This window comes from Crassostrea angulata, chromosome 10, assembly GCF_025612915.1.
Source record: "Crassostrea angulata isolate pt1a10 chromosome 10, ASM2561291v2, whole genome shotgun sequence".
NCBI lineage: Eukaryota > Metazoa > Mollusca > Bivalvia > Ostreida > Ostreidae > Magallana > Magallana angulata.
The window spans coordinates 17,088,753-17,113,254 of NC_069120.1; the positions used below are offsets into that span (position 1 = coordinate 17,088,753).

The following is a 24,502-nucleotide window of genomic DNA, read 5'->3' on the forward strand; positions in this document are numbered from 1 at the left end:
GTTGGCTCAATGTTTGTATGTTGACCATCACAAACAAACTAACTCATCAACGTTTCGGGTTTTTTTTCCTATATGACATTTTCCCGATTTTGACATTTACCTCGATTTTGACATGCCCAATTGTGACAAGGAGCACACGACGGGTGCGACCGGTCAACAGAAGATGCTCATTCCTCCTATGCACATGATCCCTTCTCTATCTATTTGGAGGTTCGTGTTGCTCTGCTTTGAATTTGTATTTCGTTTTATGGATTTAAGAGATGATTCACGGTTTGTTATTGTCATTTTTTCATTCAGCTTAAGATTTTTAACTTGGTATTTCCTATTCAGCATTTAAAATGTAAAAAAAAAAAAAAGAATGGCCTAAGATTTGTGTACAAACATAGAATTGTGAGCAAAGCTCTGTATCTTGCTTATAATTCGAAGCCTAACACTCAAAACTTGTTAGTAAATAGAAATTTTAAACAATTAAAGAGAAGACGATGCACTAAAACAAACAAAGGGCACCATTTATTTTTCAAAATGAATCATATAATTATATAATTACCTACATATTTTCGTAAGCGATATTAAGGAGTTTGGCTCCTAAAATAATAGTAATGTCAATCATCCGAAAACCACTTAGATATAAAGATCGGGGCCTAAAATGTTCATTTATTTTATTTGTACCAATGTCACGTGCTATTTTGTGGAAATATAGGGCCTCAAACAGAAATAATAATTTTCCTGAATTTTTGCTACAATTTTACATACAAATTGATAATTTGAAGAAATCAAACAAATATTTATAGTTTGAACAATTATTGCCTGACGTCATGACGTCAGGCATATCTAAGGTTTAAAAGTTGCAATCTCCGAAACAGTGCAGACAATGGGACAAGCAAAATCATGATATTTCACAAAAAAAGATTGACCGATGCATGTTTAAAATGTCAGCAATTACGTTCATAATTGATGAAAATGTTATATGGCATGTGATAACAACAGCGAGCAAGAGTTTTCAAGTAAAAGGGACGGTCACCATGCAGAGCACGTGTGTAATCCTGCTTTAAAAATAGATCAGCATTCCACCATATTTGAACGGTTAAAAAGGGGGAGGGGGTCATCGCAACAAGTTGTAACATATTGTCTATTACGATACAATGTAAGAAATAATTGGTGTTGGATTATCATTATAACAAGAGAGTCATCAGTTTGGATTAAAACAAATATATATTTATACAGCTGGAATATTTACTGGAGGAACTAAATCGCCAAAGCGGGGTGTGACCCTATTTTCGTTTAGTTGGGCGATTTCATTAATCTTGAATAAGGAACATAACTCGCGTTTCTTACTAAATGTACATTACCACATTTAAAAATTACTAATCAAGTGTGTTTCTTAATTCGATAGATTTCTTCCAAAACATCCGATCCAAAGTATAATATACATATATGTAGCTGTTACAAAACAAATGTCAAAAAATTCATCTTGACACCCCCCCCCCCCCCCATGGATGTCTGCCAATGGATGAGTTCATTCGTTGTGTGAACGGTAAAGCAGGATTTCGCGTCAAAATGTATCATTCATAGTTTTTGTGCGTCGATTAGTTGACGAGTCTGTTGGGATCATGCAAATACCCCAGAGCACACCATGTGTTTACATCACAGGCACGTAGCATCGGGGGTTGGGGTGGGGGAGGCTGCTTTTGACAGCTGGCACTTTCTTAACTTTATAGGATAAATGAAAATATCATGGATTGCCCCCCCCCCCCCCTCTATTTTTGTAGAAGCATGCAATAATGAAAAGTTCTACAAATAAGAAATTATAATTGAATTGAAGTTACAGTTATGGTTTTTTTCATGAATTTGAGAATTCACCCTTTTTTAATTGCTTGTCAAGATGATTTTAATGAAGCTGCCCACACACATTCAAAAACAATACGTGTTTGTATACCTTCTCATATTTCAGAAGGTTGGAAGTTTTAAAAAATGCTTTTCAGTTGATTTTGCAATTAATAAAACAAATACAATTTGAAAAAACGACTATTTACTTTCAGCTTTCGAACTTACATGTACTTATATGATATGTGTGCATTCCTAATTATAAAAAATTGAATCAATAAAATAAATGAATTTCAAGTGATAGATATGTACATGTTCTAGATCAAAGAAAAGACTAACATTTCGTCTTGAATTTGCATGTTCCATTTATAGATTTATGATCAGCAGCGAAAATTAAATTCATTTCTGATAAGATAGCCTAATTGATTCATGCATGCTTCCATTGAATAATTTTGTTTAGTCAGGCAAGCTTTTTGGAAAGCTATTACTTGTGTAGTTATGATTTTAATACAGTACATGTATGACGTTGAACTATAAAAGTAAAATCTAAGTCAAAGTTTAAAAATTGTTGCTTTACTTGTGGCTTCAAAGATCAGTGCACAATGAACACAACAACAGTTGTTACAAAGTTTTAGAATAATCAAATTATAAGGCAAATAAAAAAATTATACTAATGTCATCTTTCTACAATTGCGCATACAAATAGATATACATTTAATGTCTCATTTAAAAGTAAAACAACTAGGGTTAACATTTTAAAAAATTGAGATATAGCATGAAATAAGCAAATTTTAGGCTAAAATTAGAGTTAATTTTTTCTTAACTTCTATAAAATATAAGCTAATAATGCCAAAATATATCGATAGAAATATCAAAATATTGTTTAAATATGTTTTTCAGAATATCTTAAATATATCGTAATACACAAACTATCTATAAGTTTGGTCTGCGCTGAAAATTAGGAATCTAAAGTAACAGTACTCTATACATGTAACTAGTGAGTTATGAAAATTGTTCTTTCCCTTCCTGAAAACCTTCCGCCACAAAATATAGTCCCTTACTAAACTCTGTAAAAATGTATTTTAAGTTTAGACGACACGTTCCTCAATTTTAGATAACTTTTTCCAGGAATTTGTTAATGGTTTACTACTACTTTGACAAGCTTTCTTGCAAAAAATTAGGGTACCTTACCTGGCATTTCTGCAAAATACTAGAGTATGCAATTTCCAATATAATCTTCTTGAAAATACACTTGAACTGCTGATATAAAAATAAATACATCTACAGCACAGCGAAATTCACTATATTAGAACTATATCTTCGCCGGGGCGGGGCTTTGAACTCACGACCTCTAAAACCTTTACGCTACTGGCAGTGAGCGGCCACGGTTCTAACCACTCGACCATCTCGACATTTATTCAAATCCACGTAAATTTTGATCATTTTTAAAGTTATTATAAAATTAATATTTTTTTATTGGACCTCTTTATTACGAGGAGATACAAAAACGATTCTCGAGGAACGTGTCGTCTGACCTTAAAAAAAACCAATTGTATTCGATATAGTTTATTTGGCACTGTAAAATATAGGTTTACACCTAAAATTAATATGTGAGGCAGAAATTTTAGACTAGAGGTGACCCAAAATGCTACCCAACACCTAAGGAGTGAACCTCTTTAAACTATGTTTAAACTCAAATGCTGAGCAACTTAATAAAACACATTGCATTAATCAACCATTACGCAAAAGATCACACCGAATTACCAATAGAGTGAATTGTATTTTAGTACTCTGTCAATACATCGGATTATTTAGCGCAGGTAAACAGTGGACTGTCTGATTTACCAAAGTGTACGTTTGATTTGATACGTAAAAATTACAAACTACAGGCGATAGTTCCCTATGTTACAAAGCATAAATAATGAAAACTAGACACGATCTCGTTGCGAGCAACGAGGAGGTCTTTTAGAAGAAAATACGACATCATCGACTTTGACTTTTAACAACAAAACATGATATGGAAAAAGAAGTGAGGTACTAAGGCTTTTTGTATCGCCTTTTATAAGTTATTTTACATTGCTTTTTAAATACTTGCATTTCTTCTAATTAAGAAAGAAAAAATTAAACTTCTTTACCTTTGGTCCCTTAAAACCCTAATTAGGTAACGCAAGAGAAAATCGTTATATTGTTAAGATATATAAACGTATTATACCTAATTTAGCTGCAATAATCTTTCACGAAATAGATCTCAGTACAGGGCTATAGATAAACGACTTTAGAGCTACATTTGTATTTGGTCCCTTGATTAAAGGGCCAGCCCCTTTTTCTTGAAATCAAATGAAAGGTCGTATAATCCTCAACACATTTTGTTCAACAAGTGTTTAGAAATTTGTTACCGTATTGGAGATATCTGAAAAAGGTTTTAGGGGCCGATCCCTTATCTCCTTTTAGGGCCGTTTAACGAAATTTTGAACAACTTTTCTTCTGTACTGCATTTCAAAATATATTTCCTTTTTGAGATGTGGGTGATCAAAATTGTGGACTTTTGGCCCCTAAAAACCCCTAATTACGTAAAACATGATGAAATCATTACATTGCTTTGATAGATAACTCTAAGATAAACATATTTGCTTTTATGACATTTCACAAAGAAAACCATGAAAAATTACGACGTTTTTTAAGTCTCAATTTTCGGGACCAGGCGAGCTTTAACGTCTTTTGAGCATGACAAATATGAATGCCAAATTGCACATCCACAATCTCTTGTCTCCAATCCCTGAAAGTTTGAACTCAATATCTTTTACCGTTTAGGAGGAGGTCTTTGGATAAGCCGACCCTCTGAAAAGCGCTAAAACGTCACTATCTTAAGAACGGAAATGACATCATCAAAATAAAAAAAATGTATATTAAGTGTAGATCAATATCTATTAGATCTGCAAATTTCATGAAAATCGGCCGAGCCGTTTTTGAGAAATCGCAGGCACAAAATTTGTAAGAAAAGGTCATTTAAAACCCAACCCATTTTGTTCAACAGCTGTTTAGAAATTCGTTACCGTTCTTGAGATATATGGGAAAGAACATTTTAGGGGCCGATCCCTTAACGAAATTTTGAAAATGCATATGATTTAATATATCATTCTGAGCATCTTTTCTTCTATACTGCATTTTTTTCCTTTCTGAGATATATGTGATCAAAATTCTGGACTTTTGGCCCCTAAAAATCACTAATTTCGTAACACATGATAAAATCATTACATTGCTTGGATACATAACTGTAAAATATATAACCGTTCACCAAATATCCCTCACTAAAGGGCTACAGATAAAAGACTTTTGAGCCCATTGGTTCCCTAATTTTAGGGGCAAGTCCATTTTTCTTGATATCAAATGAAAAGTCTTGTAAATTTTAACGCCTTTAGAGCATGGCAAAGATAAATGCCAAATTGCACATCCGCAATCTCTTGTCTACAATTCCTGAAAGTTTGAACTCAATATTTTTTACCGTTTAGGAGGAGATCCGTGGACAAGCCGACCCTCTGAAAATCGCTAAAACGTCATTTTCTCAAGAACGGAAATGACGTCATCAAAATAAAGGAATGTATATCAAGTTCGGATTAATATCTATTAGATCTGAAAGTTTCACGATAATCGGTTCGGCCATTTCCGAGAAATCGCCTGCACAAATTTTGTAAGAAAAAAAAAAACTAGATACGATCTCGTTACGAGTAACGAGTAGGTCTTCCGTTCAATTTTTAAACGATACGATTAAAATATCAATAAAATTTTAGAATTCTCTCTCAACCACTCTCTTTCAGATAATGTATACGATTGTCAATATCCTTTAAATTGCTTAACAAAGCGTTTTGCTTTTTCACATTCGGCACATGAAAGATTAAAGATTTTAGTCCCCTAAAATCCCTGATGACGTCATCAATGGCCGGGCAATGAGTTTTACAAATTAGTATTGTTACGATCAACAACTTTGTTTCTATGATGCATTACAAATTCTTGATCATTTTAAAGGTATGTGTAAAAGACTACGAGTGTCTTGGCCCCTAATTTAAAGGACCAGCCCTCTTTCCTTCAGTTCATTCGAAAGGTCTCACGAATACTAACATTTTTGTTCTTATATCTATCTAAATTGATGTACATTTTTTAAATACAAATTGAATATTTTAGGGGCAAGCCCTCTAGATCCTTAATGGGGACAGACATTGCTGTTTTGATTAGTAGAATCGATTAGAATCATCAATAAAGACATTTTGTTTTCTACATTGCTTAACAAAATATGTCTTCTTCTCTAGATATATTGTGTCAAAGTTTAAGTACTTTGGCCCCTTTAAATCCCTAATTACGTAATAAATAGGCGTGGGAATGATTTAACCTGATAGATATTGTTCCGATCAACAACTTTGCTTCTATAATGCATAACAAAATCTTTATCGTTTTGAAGTTATCTATAATAGAGTTTACGAGTGTCTTGGCCCCTTAAAAAGGGGGCCAGCCCCTTTTTCATGATTTTGTTGGAAAGAACTTTTGATTTTCTTCCACTTTTGTTATATATGTCATAACAAAATATCAACTGATAAAAAGATTCAGATCAAAACGTATGAAAAATTTGAATGAAAATTCGTACCCAATTTTCATGCTTAGGCCAGCTCAAAGAAATGGCGCCACTGGCGTAAAGCAACATAATTGTGCACAAATTCAAACTAGGCTACCTATCCTGAAAGTTTCATAGTCATATCTCTGATAATATTCTGAGATCAGCTCTGCACAAAATAGGTCGTAAAATTGTTCAAAATGGCCGATAAATCTGTACCGGAAGTGACGACAGAAAAAAATCTCAAAAATGTAAAAAGTTTACATCAAGTCTCATCTTCTGTTAAAAGAATTGTCGAAATGAAGACCTTAATAATAATAGGGAAAAAGAAACCGAGCGAAAACAATAAGGTCTTCCGTTGGAAAACGAAAGACCTTAACTAGAGGTACATGTACTGTGAGTAAGCTCACAATTGATACCCCCCGCTATAAAAAATCATAACTCATGTATTTTTCTTTTACAGAAAATATTAGATGAATCTTTTTCACCGTCCATTTTCTATAAATAACATCTGCTCTATTTTTTAAAACTGTTAATGCATATATGAGTTTACAAACCAATTTCTATTCTTTAAATTTCATTTTAGTTCAAGTTAACTGTTAATGTACGAGGACATTTGCATTATGTTGTTACCGAACATGACTCGAATCAAACGAAATTCTACATGTCAAGCAACTATTGAATATAAGCATTTTGAATTATTGGTATACTGAGACCGATTCTTTTCCGAAATTTTCTTTCCACACATTTTTTCTCCAAAAATAAAATACATCGGGGCAGGCCATTTGCAGAGAGACAGAGATGAGTATCTAAAAAATAATTTTATGTGGCCTGAGACAAGCAAGCTTTGTGTCAAATTTTACCTTCTTATTATTCCCATTAATACAAGACATGACACAGACACTAATTAAGCATTTTTTTAAAACAATGACCTTGAACTTCCTAAATTGACCTTTGGAAAGGTCATGACACACCCTTAGGTTATAAGCAATCTTGATGTGAATTAAGAACTTCCAATATTTATCTATTTGAAAGATATGGACTGGACAAGAATTTTGCACTTTTTCTGCCAGTGACATTGGCCTTGCCCAAATGACCTTGAGTCAAGGTCATGACACACCCTTAGGTCATTGGCAATCTTTGTGTGAACTGAGAACTTCCAATGTTTCTCCATAAGAAAGATAAGGACCGGACATGAATTTTGCACTTTTTCTGCCAGTGACCTTGAACTTGCCCAAATGACCTTGGGTCAAGGTCATGACACACCTTTAGGTCATAAGCAATATTTGTGTGAAGTAAAAACTTCCAATGTTTTAGAAGCATGGAGTACAGAACCCGAAGTTATAAACTTATTGAAACACGCCTTTCTTTTACTATTATTTTCGCAATAACTCAGATTTGAAAAAAAATTAGCTTTTAATTTGGCAATTTATATTTCCTAGCCATTAGGATTATTCATGCTAATCTAAGTTGAATTTGACTCAGTAGTATTTGAGAAGAAGATTTTTTAAAATACGCCCACCCCCCCCCCCCCCCCCTTTTCTACAGTTTCGAGGTTTTTACCCATTTGAATAAAGATCGGTCTTTCATTCATTTCATTTATATTTGCCTTCCCATATGGATGCTTTTTGCCAAGCAGTTTTAGAGAAGAAGTTCAAAATGTAAAATGTTCACAGACGACGAACAAAATGGGATCAGAATAGCTCACTTGAGTTTCAGCTCAGGAGAGCTAATAACGAAAAGCAAATCTCATGTCGTAGGGCTCATTTTCTCTTTACTTTACCCAGATTGATACTACCAAAAACCACTTTTACAAAGAATAATTGGACACTAAAATAATAAATTAGTCGATCTATTGTAAAATGGGTCAGATTGATTAGCTAAAGATGAACTTTTCTGATAAAAAAAAAATGTCCGTTGTCTGCTGTCGTCGGCGGAGACTTTTCATATTTTCATTTTCTACTCTAGAAACAGTTTGCCAATTCTACCAAACCTAGAACAAAACATATTTAAGTAATGACGAGAATTTATTATTAGTCAAAGGAGAAGCCACTCCGTCTATGTCGGTGATATAATCAAAATACTTGAATTTTTTTTGAAATTTTCCAAAACTTTTATCAAAATATATTTGTCCAGAAAAGTTAAATTTTGTGTTAAAGCATATTATCTTAAAAATCACCTTCTCACTGAAACTGAATAACCAAAATATGTGGAGATTAATCTACTTTTATTGCCTTATTTGTAAGATATTACACTGTATGTATGTCTTACCACAAGGCTGATATAGTCAGAGTAATTGCCATTCTTGCCCATGTAAGCGATGTGGCCACTGAGCATCTGGTTTTTCATTGTTACCTGTTTCAAAACCCATAGTCATTTTATCCCAGTATTTTTTCTGAGATAAAGAAAACTATGAAAGGCCAAAAGGGCCAAAACAGTCAGTCGTGTATGATGCAATCTTAATTGTTTAGAATTTACATAATTCCAAATTCATAGATAAATGATAATTCAAAATAAACTGATAGAGGAAATAATTACGACCGGATAAAGAAAAAAAATAAGTCTGGTATTTTGAATTCTGAAGGTTAACAAAAAAATCCAAAAAAAAGAACCAAATGCCAGTGTACGCCTTTGTTTAGGAGACTAGGTGGTCAAAAATTATCCACCAGATCTACGTTGATTTTTTTAAGGACAGTTTTCGTCCGGCCATGTGGGAAGGGTTTTTTTTTAAAATAAAACATGTATTTTAGCCCTCTTGTTTTAGTTTATCTATAAAAACGTATACACATAAACCTATCATGATAGTAAAATATGGGAAAGTTATTATCTTTAATTTTTCTGTTTCATAGTTCTTCTTGAAGGACCTCAGGCAGAGCGGTGGTTGTCATTAAAATATCTAATTTTTCTTTATTCCAGAATGAAACTTAATTAAATACATATATGAGATTCCTCGACAGGGCTGCGTAGGGGCTATAGAATTCAGGTGACCGCTCGGACCTTTTGGCCCTTGTTTTAATTTGCACACAGATTCTGGGGGGAAAACATAAATTCTTACTATGTTTAATATATATATCTGCATTAAAAATGGAAATGTCCGAAACATTTGGATTCTCTAACTTTCGTAACTCTGAAATACATAAGGTGAAAAGTTCAGCCGACAAGGAAGATTTTAAAGGCCTAACCTGTAAACAAAAGGAATTTAGAGAAAGAGAGGGTACATTATATGCAACTGATATCATAACTGGCTGCAATATAGACGGAAGCAAAAACTAGATAGTGGCATAGATATTGTTTTAACTGAAATTTTAAAAATTTCCCATTTTTATATCTTTAGAATTATCCACATGAGCATTACTATTGCTTGGCAATTAAAATCCACGTCAAAGTCAAATTACAGGTGAGGAACAAAGTTCAAAATTCTTTGTAAATTAAAAATGCTTGTGTCATGTTTAACTTACAAATTTAACATAGAAGTAGAACCACAAGCAACTGATTTCTAAAATCATATACATGTAGCTGCCTTACGAATAACATGTAAAAAGAAAAACAACTCGAGAGTAGACGGATGACAGAAAAGTTTTTTATTGAACGGATTAAAATTTTGTTACTGGCAACCAGCATTGGACGGCCAGTCGCATGCAGAAATTGTGACAGAGAAATGGAGTCCTCCGGGGCAGCTTTTTTCCATCGGTATCCCATTGACGCATTGGTAGTACTTTGTACAATCAGGATGAGGTAGCAATGCTCCTTCGTTGCCAACACAAGAAACTTTAAAAAAAAAAACAACACCACAGTTTTTAGTGAAAATTATCAATCATAACTGTTGAGATTCTCGTGTTCGGGGCCCTGACTCCTTTTAAATCAAATTAATGCGTTCTTACAGCCGAATTAACCCACGCACCCCCGACATATACAACTATCCTTTGACACCTCCTCCTCTACCGAAATTTTTTATAAAAGAAATCAGAATTCACTTACCTGCGCCACCACTTGTAGTGGTTATAGTTGTGGTGCTCGATGTTGACGAACTGCTTCCTCCACCTGATCCCAGTTCTACTTTCATGGTCGAAATCAAAGGATAGGAGCCCTGAGCACAGAAAGATCCACCGAAATCGTCTAAATCCAAGGCCCACGTCATAGCCCCTGCATAACCCTGTCCTACCACAAGCTCTCGAATCTGCACGTAGCATTCAAATCAAACGATAATAATAACTTATGCTCAAGACAAAATATCTTATTTGAAGTTTTATATTTGTCATTTATATTCATACAAGATGCAATGCTCCAAAATTTTTACCTTATCTCGTACACTTTGTTTGTCTTCAAATCCTACCCACAGTTTAGTGTTGGTATTGACAAAATAAGGAACTTTAGCGGCTAAATCTCTTCGTGTGGTTCCTGATCCACTTCGTTGCATTTCGCAAATCTTTGGGGGGAAAAAATCATGAAAACGTTTTGCAAACAACGCGCATTCACAAATCTTTTAGACAAAGCAACATTTGACAATATTATTAGACAATATTTGGTTTTGAAAACCTCATAATAGGACAATGCTCCGGCTTCTCCCGTGAATCTCCCGGCAGGCCCCCTTCCTGTTGTTGGAGCCCCAACGCCGTTGTTGACAGCATTGTCAAGGATAAAACTTTTGCCGTAAGTGGGAATGCCAACGACAATTTTACTTTTAGGCATTCCTTTGCTGTTCCAGTAGTTAGCGGCCCATGCCTAATTTATCAAAAAATTGTAAAATATGACGAATCAGTTGATTGTATGCATCAAAACAGTACGTTACAAAGCAGTAATAAAACTTTATTTACCGTATTCAGCTTTTTATCTGGGTCGTTGTTGGAAGCATACAATCCGGAATGTAGTCCTGTTTTTCCCTCCCAAGGCCCATGCATATCATATGCCATTATAAATATAAAGTCAATATACCTGTATCGAAAACAATTGAACATCAAGTATATAACATGTATATTAAGATTTCGGACATTTTTTACATAGTTTCAAGTGTATTTTCTTACATGGCAATTTGGGGCACGTTGTAACCAGCGTCGATGACGGTTTTAGCATGAGAAACCGCGGCAGAAATAATTAGTCTACTTCTGCCGGATGACTGGGCTTCTGCGTTAAATGCCTGTCTCATTTCCTAAAATAAATCATAAAAATTGTATTCAGTTTCCAAACAAAAAGTGCATGGGCCACACCTCACACCCGAACAATAAGTCACCTTTTTTTTATCTAACGCAACGGGAACATGTAAAATGCATATAATTCATTAAACACCTAACTATACATGTATAACCATGGCATTTCTTTAAATAAGTGGGCCATTGTTCTGTAATCCTTCATTTTAATAAACTTTAGAAACAATATAATTATGTAATTCGGATGAAGATTTTTCAGTGGATTTATATACCACACCTTCAATGTATCGACATCATTAGATGGTATAATTACAAACAAGAGGAAGGTATACACAAAATATGGTATAATTTAATATAATAAACTGAATTTAAATGAAACTATGCTTAAATTTCAACTTATAATGATCTATTTTTATCAAGTTTTATAACAGATGGTTGTCATGGACCCTTATAACGCATTTGAGGTTGTTTTTCCAATAGTTTGAAAGGCCCAAGAAGTAGCATTGAATTAACGCATTTGAGGTTGTTTTTCCAATAGTTTGAAAGGCCCAAGAAGTAGCATTGAATATAGACCTTGATCAAGAAAGTAATATAGACCTTGATCAAAAGAGCAAAGTTGGTGTAGTCAGCAGGTATGCCACCACGCAAAGCGTAGGCGGGGAACTCCCAGTCCATGTCTACTCCATCAAAGTTGTGTTGTCTCAACCAAGCCATCAGCGAATTGATGAAGACAGAGCGCGTCAAAGCTGAGGAAGCCATATTAGAGTATGGGCCACTTGTTGCGGACCATCCTCCCATAGCTAGAAGCGTTTTGAGGTTAGGATTTGTGCTCTTCAATGCATTGACCTGTGAGTATCTGAAAGCCAAGGTTGCAAAGCATAATACATAAAAGATGGTAATTGTACAATAACTGATCTTTTAAATTTGAAATTTAGTCTTGATTTTTATTCAATTCTATAGACTATTCTTTAAAAACCTTTCATGATGTTACTTACAGAGTGACATCGTTTTGTTCTATGGTAGCTACTCTGTTATTAGAACCCAGTTTGCCAAATGCATACGCAATGTGCGTGCACAAGTGTGGATCTATATTCTGAGGTGTGAAACGTCCATTGCCGGGTCGGTATTGTGACCAGTTAGTAAAATAGCACACCAACATGCCATAACCTATAAATAAAATTACGTTTGGACCAATTATCTACTGAAACTTGATGAAATCAATGGATTTTTTTATGATTGAAGACTTCTACTTCTGTTAAATATTGTATTCTCATATAAAAAATAAACCGTACAGTACAAACAGCAGCCTATGTTATTACTAAGTCGAATTCATAACTCATTCCTTAGAAATCATTTGATTTAAGAGTATATTAAATACAGATTCATTAAAGGAGACTTCTCAAATTAAAGATATGTAGAAAACAAAATTTAATTGATTTTTGATAAATAATTCTAATTTGTAGTTGAGCTTTAATTTTACGTTAAATAGGTTTCTAATACATAGCGATAATTTTTCGCTAAAATCCAAAATTAACGTCACCGGCCGGCGACGGCTATCCTTATTTCATACTTTACACAGTTTGTTATAATAATAATGCATTAAAATCAGATCTGAATTGAAATAAGTAGAAACGTTGTTGCGTTACGCCTACTTTTAATGAATTATTGTACCTGTGACTTTGCGTTACCCTTGTTCAATTAAGAAATTAAAAAAATCATGTTTCTTCTTAAACATGTACTAGAAATGCTTTCAAAGACGTTTTCGTTTAGAATTCGGTTAATCAATAGGAACATGTGAGTTGTGTTTTTAAATAAATTAAACTCTTAAGACTTATACCCAATGAATTAGATTTATACACATGTACTTAGTCTTTCTAGATTGACAAGTTGAAACTTTTTTCTTAGAAATCTAGCTGCAGGACTGAACAGTTGAAACTTTTTTCCTATAAACCTAGCTGCAGGTCTGAACATTTACATGTAATGGTACTAATTGTTTTCACATACTTTGCGTATAAATAAGGATAGTCAGTACAAAAATAGCGCACGTTTTTGTGCGCAATAGATACACATGTTTTTCTGTAATGGTTGCACTGTAGCTTCCAGGCCGTCTATCCGATATTTTCCAGACAAGGAGCTACAGACCTGCAGATACTATAAACCTTATAACACTCTATAGCTAAGACTATAACAATAAGGAAAAATTTGCAATTTAAACATTAAAGAAAATGTTTGTGTTTTAATGAGAATTCTATACAAACTATAAATTATAAAGTCTTACCTGAAGAAAAAAAGAGAAGAACAAGAAAGCTTATTGAAGTCCAATTCACCATCATATTTCAAGTGATAATTGTCGATTAATGAATGTTCATCAAATTTTGGAGTTCTTATATGTTTTTGGTATCTGATAACCGTTGTTATTTTCAATTAAAAGTACATAAAATATTATTTCAATCATCTTTAGTCATCTAATAACATTTATTATTGTGTCATCGTAACCGTGTTTCTAGATCCGGGTTCTTACTCTCTTTACACGATCAAACCCACGTAGATGGAAAATTTCGATAAAAAATAAGTACATTTTAAATTATCGTATAATTTTAAGACAACATATAAAAGGAAACAGAATGTTTTACTTAAAGCTATGTTTTTGAGATGTATTTAAAAGGGTGCTAATTATTTAAGGAGGCATTATTGCACCCGTTTAAGTATTGAACAATTCAAATGTCATATGATAGGCTATTGCTTAGGGAGTTTAAAACTACTTTTGTTATTAATTTATCTCACCCGTCAGGTGAGATATGTACCTTTAAAAATAAATTCTGCAGGAAAATCACCTTTTTTATAGGATAGTTGGAAATTCGTATAGGAATAAAATAGCCTCCTTTAGGAATTTAAATTTCAATACAGTTTGAGCAAACATCCCATATGATTTTAAACTTAATATCCTTGAAGAAAACTGTCTGAAACAAGATACGTTTCACAAACACAAAATAATGACCAGATATCGAAAGTAGCCAAAGGACTTTTCATCGGACTGCATAATTTCAAAAAAAATTATTTATAACCAACTCTGCAACCAATAATATTCGGTTTCCCAATTAAATATGAAATCCATTTTAGGAAATATAAGTAAATCTTGCTATGTGAAAGAGCAGTTTATAAGGCTTATAATGTCACATGTTATAGCGAAACATTAAGACGCAAATTAGTGTGATCAACTAATTTTATTTTAATTTTGGCCCTGCATGACCCAAACACGAAGAATGCAAGCTAATACCAAAAGATCGGACCGAAAACAATTACAATGTGATGTTTTCTAACAATATCATATATTTAAATTCAAAGATAATTGTAAAAATCAAAACTTTATTATGTAATATTTTTATTTTATCGTTTTTTTTTCTCGGATTTACAAAATTATCTTTGAGAGTTGTCTGGCTTAGTTTATAAACCGCCGTTTTATCGACCCCCAAACGTAACGAACAGTTGTCAGTTATTATTATGTAGGTATTGCATTTACTTCCTTTTAAAAACAAGCATTCTGAGAGTATTGCATAAGCAATACACGTCCCCTACCGGTCTGTATTATTTTTTGACGGCTTCGAAGTCTACAACTATTTCAAAACTATTACAAACGAGATGTTATGCTTTAATCAGAGATAAAAGAGCAGAAGAAATTCAAACTATATAGTTGATATAGAAATTAAATACAAAATGGGTAAAATAGAACCATTTAACAAGACCTTGGACTTTCAATAAGACGTAACTATCTATTTCTTGTCTCAAAACAAGTTTAAATGACGCTGGTTTCAAGTGAAATATACACAGATTGCATAGTCTAAACCAATAGCCAGACAAATCGTGTTGATTTCACAGAGTCTTGGCTGAGTGGCCAGCAATGGAATAGACAGGCCTATGTCACATTGCTGTTTGACACAACTATCCAAAGTCCAAGCTCTTGTTAAAATGGTTCTAATACTCTTTATGTTATCTCCTGTAATTTCGCCAAGTCTATAACGTATTTGCTTGTAGAAATTTGTGTAAACAATGCACTGTTATGCACAATATCGTTGCTTACCGTCTTCTGTACCCGAATCAAACCAAACAGTTTAACAGAACAACGCGATAACAAACCCGATTTTAATAATACCAAAAAAAAATCCTGCCTTTTAAATTTACGACACAATGCTTGGCACTATTTAACAGAACCAACTTGTTTGTTAGAAACGATAAAAGAAATGGTACAAGTAGCGCACGATATTATTGCTGACTACAATCATACTGGCCTCATTTATTCAAAACACACCAAATCCGATAACGAACCCAAACATTAAAAAACTGGAATATAAAGAATTAATTTTCTAGAAAATATTTCGTCAACCAGACGCTACAAAAGTGTAATTATAAACTTGATCTATAGGTTGACATTTTGAAGCTGTACAGCAAGTTTTATATTTTTCCTCAAACGCTTAAAGAAAAATAGTGTGGAAAACTGAAGTGGGACAGACAGACAGACGGACTGACGGACGCAGAGGAAAGCTATAGTCCCCTCCGGTGAAACCGATAGGGGATTTATAAAATTGATATTCCTTTATTCCATTACTCCTTTTTACCCATGGATGTTTTGTGTAAAGTTTGGTTTAATTAAATCTAGGAATACCCGACAGACGGGATAAACAATGGATTACACAGGATGAATCTCTGCCGTTCAGTCAGCTGAAAGGTGGCTGAATGGTATAGCTAGGCCATTCAGTCACCTTTCCAGACTATTCAGTTGACTGAATGGCAGAGATTTATCCTGTGTTAAATGTATTATGAGGATGGTTTAATTTATATTAACATCAATTTATTTTATATAAAAAGTTCAAATATTTATATTTTTTTAGAGTAGAACTGTTATTCTATTGTGAAAGAATGCTCGGTATATGTATAAAAATAATGGGATATAAGGGCAATGGCATTTGTGATTGATCAATTACTGCTTGATCAGTTTTTGTCTTCATGCATGTATAATTATTGTTATTCTTTTTGAATTTTACTGGCCAACTATTAGACATACAACGAAAGAATCCATACACAATGTTTTCAAAATAATTAATAAACACGATCTGAACAATACACGATTGCAGTTTTGAATTAATTTTATGCTTTGGAGAAATGTTGTTTCGGTAAGACAAAAAATGCATACATGAGTTTCTTAGCTATATATTAATTTAACATTTTCCAGTGTCTGTTAAAGAACTACATATAAATTTTTGTGCGTGCCCGTTACGTTAAGAATTGCTGTGGCAGGTGTTTTTCTTTTCACCAATTGAACGCATGGTATCAGCCAGTATCTTCAGATATTTGTCACAAACGTGTACCTGCAACGGATATATGAAAACAAATTAACACCCTTTATCGTCACATTTATCGCTTATTTTGTCAAAACAGCATTTGGGTGTCATACTGTGTTAAACCTTGACTACATATAAAACTGTATCTGTGTTAATGCCCCAGTAGTTTTTATATAAGAACACAGGATACTGAAAAGAAAACAATAACAAGTTCAATGAAAACGGGATTCAGATTTGCTCGCTTTATATGAATAAAGAGAGTTGTTCTTAAAATGTTTAGATTATTTGTGAATAGAATAATTCAATGAATCTTATGCCTTGCAATTTAAGAGCTATAATCATCTTTGCAATAGTTGATTTTTTTTTCTGTAACGAATCAAAATTATAGTAAATAAAATTCTTATGGATGAGATGATAGAATAGAGAATGAATAATGTTACAAACCATCTAACAGTATACTAAAAAGTCATTAAAGTTTGGGTAAAATTAATTATAAACATCCTGAACATGAAAATATTCATCTTACCGATACTAATATGAAAATGTGCTTTAATTCTCTATTATCATAATTTGATTAAATTTGCCTGATTCAAAAGTCAATTGAAGTCTTTGCATTTCAGCAATCAATTGCAACATATGCTTATAATGTATAAAATCTAGAACATGTCGATAACAAGAAGGTAAGTCACAGTGCTAAAACAAATGTAGGCATACATGTACAAACAAATTATAATTTATAATTCATTGACGGGTAACATCATTCAGCTTAACAATGTAACTTATATCAAACAAACTTTAGACTTATACCATACAAAAATTTCACCATCATGGATACAGTCGTAACAGTTATATTGAAATTTGGTCATATCTTTTTATTCTAAATTGGTTACGTGAACATACTGTGTAAACATGTCCTGTTCAATTTATTACATACAATTAGTTTCAGTCTGTTTGTTTCGAAACTATACCAGAAAAACAAGATTTAGTACATTGTGAAGATCAAGGCAGATAACCTAAGAGTGCTGCACGCAAACGCACACACAGCACTTTCACTGACATTAATGTAAACTTCTTTGTACTGCAGTAATCTTGTTATTAAATGATCCTTAGATACTGACTGCCTATCAAAAACAATGCACGTTTAGATAACGAGAACGTGTTTCGTTAAATGAATTAAAAGTTAGAATTTACCATGAGACAACCCGTCAGAATTAAGTTTTGTTCATCAAAGCCGTTGGTTTTGCATGTTTATTTTAGTATTTTTTTAAAAAAAAGTCCCCACAACACGTTGCAAAAGGTAAAGTATTTGACCTGTTCATCGGTCTGCCAATAGTTAGCCATTCGTTGATCCTGTTATTTCATGGAAACCCCTCTTTACGAAGCTGGTTGGTCAACAAATTAACTACCAGATCTTCCTTTATTTTAAGATACTGTAAATTCCTAATTAAACGCGAGGAATTAATATCTGCGTAAAATCGCGAGAAGCATCCTTCGCGGATTTTAAAATCTCGATATTGTCTAAGAGTTGAAAACTATAAGAAAAAAGGAGAAAAGTTCAACGTTCGCGATTTTATATTCTCGCGATTTGATACAATCCAGCGGGATTGCGGAATTAAGTACTCGCGTAATATAAGGAATTTACAGTATAATTTTCATTTAGTGAAGTAAACTCTTACTGTTTTATATTTTTGATTTAAATTTAAACGTTCCAATATATTACTCTTCATTTTATAGAGATTGTTATGGTGTAATTTGAAAATAGCCTCGACCATCCAGTCATGTTTATTTTTTTTAAAATATGAAAATTTGATGCTCTACCGATATTCTTTTGGTATAAAAAAACAGAAATCACTCGAACGCATCATACAAGCAACGAATGCGTACATATGAATAAAATGCGACAACTGTTTTTCTCCAACCGAAAGAAGCTTATTGTTATTTTTCTTCATTGGGGGGGGGGGGGGGGGGGGGGGCTGTAGAGCAAAAGCCTTCAGCTAGCTCTAGCCATGCATTTTTTAATCACTTCATGCATAGCAATCAAGCAGTGAACTGGTAACTTTTGCAAAACTTAAAACGCTAAGTAGGTCTGTACTATACTTGACTACCGTAAAAGCCTATGAGCATATTGTAACATGTATATATAACTCAATAGACAAGCTGTGTTTATTATCACTTTCAAACATACAAAAACCTGTTTCATTTTTGGGGTGAGGGGAATGGGGTGTTCGCGGTTTCTTTTTTTGAACTCCTGATAAAAACTTGATTGAAGCAATTATCGTTCTTGTACAAGCCCCACGTTTGGCTATTTCAACAGTTACATGTATGCTAATCCTCTGTTATAATATAACACTTGGCAAATATTTTGATTATCGACACAGTTTTGCATCGGTAGTGTTATGCTGACTAATGAAGGGCACATTTAACTCCACAAATGTTAATTTGCATGTAATATCTTTAATTATTATCTTCTCGTCATGAATTTTAAAGGATAAACAACTATAAAAATAAAATTATAAAATCATTATATTCCAAGTTTTAAAAAAAATTATGCATCTATTAATTCATCCACTCTAAGTCGTGTTCATTGTATTGATCTAGATTTCATTCTGTCTAACTTAACAATTATTTGAGTTTATTTCTTGACTTACTCTTTCATCTATATCAGATGCATAACGATATCATTACATGTAGAACCATTTTAACAAGAGCTTGGACTTTCGGTAGTTATACCAAAGTGCAATGTGACGTAGGCCTGTTTATTTTATTGCTGACCATTCAGACATGGCTCTTTGAAATCAACAAGATTTGTCTGGCTTTCGAACTAAGACTACGCAATCTGTGTATATTTCGTCATTTTTATCTTGTTTTGACGCAAGAAAAATATAGTTACTTCCTAGTTACGTCCAAGATCTTTTTGAAATGGTTCTTTTATTTAGTTATATTCCCGAATTCAGAAGTTAGGTTCTTACTAGCCTAGTTATCTTTTTAAAAAAGGCACGACATTTTACGAGAAATGGTGCTAGGGAATAAATTCTGCCCAATCCTACGCTTTAATTCAGTCGATGGCTTTTCCGATATTGATGAACAAAAAACCTCTTTATACAATAGTACATTGAATTAAATATACATGTATCTATAAATTATTAACGACATGCCTCATAAAAGATAATATATCAAAACTTCAATTAATATGACACCTAATGTTGAAAAGCGATCCGAAACACTCAATTTTCTGACAATGATAAAGATATTTTGAAGGAATAAACCCCAAAAGTATTATGCTCTCGTAAATTATTTTTGAAATTATAGTCGGTTATATTCAGTGTTAATGTGGCACCATTTGTTGAAATGCGATACGATACACTCAATTTGATGATAACTAGAAAACTGACCAGTCAGGAAGGGCCCCGCTATGACAATTAATATAGAGAAGTGAAAAAAACTTTGAATTCCATCCTCTTTATATTAACAATGATGAAAAATAAATGCCCGGCAGAAGATGTAAAGAACTGGAATATATAGGATCTCGTGATTTGTAGTTGGATATAAAGTGTTTTTTTCTTGAGCCTTAGTGAGGGGATAAAACACACAAGTTGGATAAAAATCATATTATACTACAAATCATGAGATTCTATTTATCCCATATTTTATACACCGCAATCAATGTTTACACTGTTTATAAAACTCTACATTATTTTTACTTCATTATGCCTAGGCAAATCCCATTGTAAAGTCACAACTCTGGAATATCAAAAAAATATCCAATGAGTCATATCCACGGGATAAAGTGGGTTAACATGGGATGAAATAAAATTTGTTAAAAAAACAAAGAATTGATACCAATGCAATGATACCTAGGCTTTGCCTCTATTCAATAAAACTATCATAAATCATTGTGTACGGTATTTTAACCCCAAAAAATATGAATATTATATTTCAAATCCATATTTCAAAGAATGTACACAATACTACACATCATTTAAAATTGACCTTAACTTCAAAACAAAGTTCATTTGCAGACACAGGCAGTGCAGTAATTAATCTCAATGTGACAGATAAAGATAAAGCTTAGGATTTTCTTCCTGTGGAAGGTTAATTAATCCCAAAGGACAAATATTGCACAGCCTTCCATGTATACAATGGTAACATTCTCAGCAGTTATCTCTCTTTGCCCATTCATTCTCAGCAGTTATCTCTCTTTGCCCATTCTTCTTATGCATAGTTATGAATCTACCCCACCACCCCAGCTCCAAACCAGAAGACATAGAGAACCAAACTTAGCATCAAAATATGTATTTCTGCCTACTGAACTACCATACCAAATTTGAACTTGATTGGGCAACCATAAAAAAAGTTATTAGAAAAAAACAGGAAATTTGTGGACGGAAGAGTGACAGACGGACGGACGGACAGAAGGACGGACGGACAGAGTGATTACTATAGGGCACCCGCAAATCCTTGCGGGGCCCTAATTATATTTTGAAGGAATAAATTCCCAAAGTATTTATGCTCTCGTAAATGATTTTTTTTTACATATTCAGGTACATGTAATGAATAAGTATATTTAGTGTTTTTGATAAAAGCATCTGTTATTGAAAAAGAAAATACTCATAGAAATATGTACGGATTGATAATCTCGTTAACTAGTTTACATTTTGTTTAATGTTAATAAGAATTTAAACTTCCTTTAGCAAAATTAATAGTTAAGATATAATTTCCAGTTGAGGTGAAGACCGATGATACTTGCAATTTTTCAAAACAAGTTAAAAAAATCAAATCGATTTAAAAAAGCGATGAAGCTCCAAAAGTATAATGGTTATATCTGGTAATATTAAAACAAAACTGGTGATAATTAAATTTCAAACGAGTCGGAAGAATAAAGAAACGTACTAATGTACAGGTACTTTTTTCTTTGTCAAGTGTAATGACATAATTTCTTTCATCTTTATTTACCATAGAAACGCGCACTCTTACTGCCATATCAAAGTTCTACTTCAAGATGCGATTTCCTTTTCGATGGACGATCAAACACATTGAACACGACAAAGAGAATATTCGCCCTAAGCATACACCACTGCAACAGTTGTATTTTACAGTACATAACTGTGAGTACAACCAATAATAAAAAAAAAAGCTGAATATAATGAAGGGTAATGAAATGAAAATAAACTCATTCCAAAACAACTATTTTAAAGACATACGTTACTTTGAATTGCAATCAATTATCTTAATAACGACAACAAGCGCCAGAGATACATGTAATTATGTGTGGCCCGTAAAACGACATCATAATAAATTGAATTGCCTGTAGGGGTTATACTTAGTTCTTAGGCACTGCTTTAAAATAGCCTGTCTTATCTTGACGATGTCATCAATCGAGTATTTATTATATTTATGATAACATATAATCCATATCCCAAATAAAGTAAAATGAAAAAAAAATGTGCACAAGCTTACATACTCACGGTCTCTCATTTTTTGATAACGCTCCACATAATATATGTAAGGGTATGAATTAAATTGTACATGTACACAAAATTATTTGATTAAGGGCACAACTCGTTTAAAATCATCAGATCGATCAAAACTTTCTGTAAATATGCACATTTACATGATTGTATTCTTTTGTCATTCACAGCAACAAAGAAGATGGGGGAATAAGATGGCGCAACTGCCCATTTGGTTAGTCGTAAAATACAATTTCAAATTTAACATTTTTTTCAAAAAATATATTTGATATGTTATAATACAAGTTTACAAAAGGATAATTTCTAACTATATTCAGTTTGAAATATTTCATAAAACGATATAAAAAAATAAATCATTAAGTTTTGGTGGTTTCGAACCCACAACCTTAAAACCAAACTTCAATAAAGTTACCTAATGGCTGGTGCTCTAACCACTGAGCCATTTCATTCACAACTAAATGTGTTGTTTAAATGCTATATGAGACTTTGGCCACGAATTTACGGACTTGTATTATTTTCTAAAACGTTCAATTAATGGGCTACAAAATGACATTTTTACCATAGGGAACCATGTTCACTTCTCCGCACTCGGGATTCATACATATTATGTATAAATATCCCCCCAAACCCCTCCGTCTCTCTCCAACAATGTTCTCTTTATATAGAGGGATGGGACCCATCCGACAATGCGAACAAGATGATAAGTTTTCCAACAGCACCCCTAACTCCATCACCCGCCGTCCATCCATCCAATCACGACTGACATTTTTCCCAAGATTTTTTACGTTATTAAATAAAGGACATTTCTTGTACGTGCACGAATCCCCAGGGCACTGATGTCTGCTTTGGTAATTATGTTCTGTAGTAACATAAGTCTTCTTAAATCGCATTCGTTTCGGAAGATTGCTCGTAAAGCGGCCTCGGCCATCCCTCTTGGCGCCCATTTTTGTTCGCTTCAAAACGATAACTCTTATCGACAAGACCGATAACTCTAGGGGAATCCCCCGATTCCGAGTTGTTACGGAAATGGGCGGGAAATACGATCTCGTTATACATCGAATACCTTAAACCGCATTTAGACTATGACAAAAATATGGAGCTCAGACCCACACTATAAAAGAAAAGGCATTGACGTTAAAAAAATGACACTATTTGGAGGTTTTGACACGCATACGCCAGTTTAAATCAACCTATTACAAGTATTTAAAATATTTAAGGGTTACAAACCGATGTTACGTTAAATATACATTGAATTTTATTATTTCCCAAAAAAATTTATCAGACTTAGTGATATTAATATTTTTAATTTTGCAGTATCTTATCATTCCTTATATGGGCATTTTACACGCCTTATTCACACATCTTCTTCTGAATTCAAAAAAGGACGAATTTCCAGAAAAATCAGTTCGCTGCAGCAGCTTATAAAGGCTTGCGCTTACAAACAGTTAATTACTTTATTCAACATAAAGCAGACATTCTAATGATAAACATCTGATAAACCATCCATTCATTTACGCCAACTTCAAAAACAATGATACACAAGAAACAAATTTAATAAGGTGGTTATAAACTCTTTAAGCAATGGTCTATCGTATGGCAGATTTGAATTTTTCGATACATGCACCTTAGACGGGTGGAAAAATGCCATCTTGGCACTGGCAAAATTATCCGGCACAGTGTTGCATGTTTCTAAAATACTTGGATTTGAAGTAAAAAAGATTGCGTCATTGTATTGCAAAACAACAAGTCCACTCACAAACATATTAACAAAGCGGTGTCAGTCTAAAAAACATGTACCTATTCATACACGTACCTATACATACAGGGGCGTAGAATCAGGGAGGGGGCAGAGGGGCCTAGCCCCCTCTCCCTTTTTTGTCGCAGCAATGATTTTTCCTAAATTTACATATAAAAAATAGAATTATGAAGGAGTTGTCCCCCCCTCCCCACTTTTTTGGGGACCATGTAAAAAATTAAATCGAAAATAAGGAAATGAACTGTGAAGTTGTGAGGATATCTCGGTATCCTTCTCACTGTTGGGTTTTCTGGTTTTTTGTTGTTGTTTTTTTTGCTTGTCAAGATTTTTTAATGAGTCTGCCCCCCCCCCCCCCCCCCCATTTTCAAAAA

The 24,502-nt window shown here is 33.3% G+C and overlaps 1 protein-coding gene across 1 annotated transcript; it reads right to left on the reverse strand.

Annotated features, from left to right (window-relative positions):
* Positions 1–9,987: 9,987 nt before the first annotated feature.
* On the reverse strand, positions 9,988–24,464 carry LOC128167289 (chitinase-3-like protein 1). Its single transcript, XM_052832909.1, has 9 exons — positions 23,189–24,464; positions 12,567–12,738; positions 12,169–12,427; positions 11,449–11,573; positions 11,242–11,359; positions 10,964–11,149; positions 10,725–10,853; positions 10,406–10,604; positions 9,988–10,195 (listed from the first exon to the last, which is right to left on the reverse strand). The coding sequence occupies exons 1-9, from the start codon at positions 23,301–23,303 to the stop codon at positions 10,032–10,034; spliced, it is 1,467 nt and encodes a 488-aa protein (XP_052688869.1). The 5' UTR covers positions 23,304–24,464; the 3' UTR covers positions 9,988–10,031.
* Between the last annotated feature and the right edge of the window lie 38 nt (positions 24,465–24,502).

Coding starts and splice junctions, on each gene's coding strand:
- LOC128167289 (XM_052832909.1), bottom strand. CDS start 23,303: ATGGCCGAGGCCGCTTTACGAGCAATCTTCCGAAACGAATGCGATTTA. Junction 10,854..10,963: donor GAGCATTGTCCTATTATGAG/GTTTTCAAAACC, acceptor TTCCCCCCAAAG/ATTTGCGAAATGCAACGAAG. Junction 10,605..10,724: donor AACAAAGTGTACGAGATAAG/GTAAAAATTTTG, acceptor TGCTACGTGCAG/ATTCGAGAGCTTGTGGTAGG.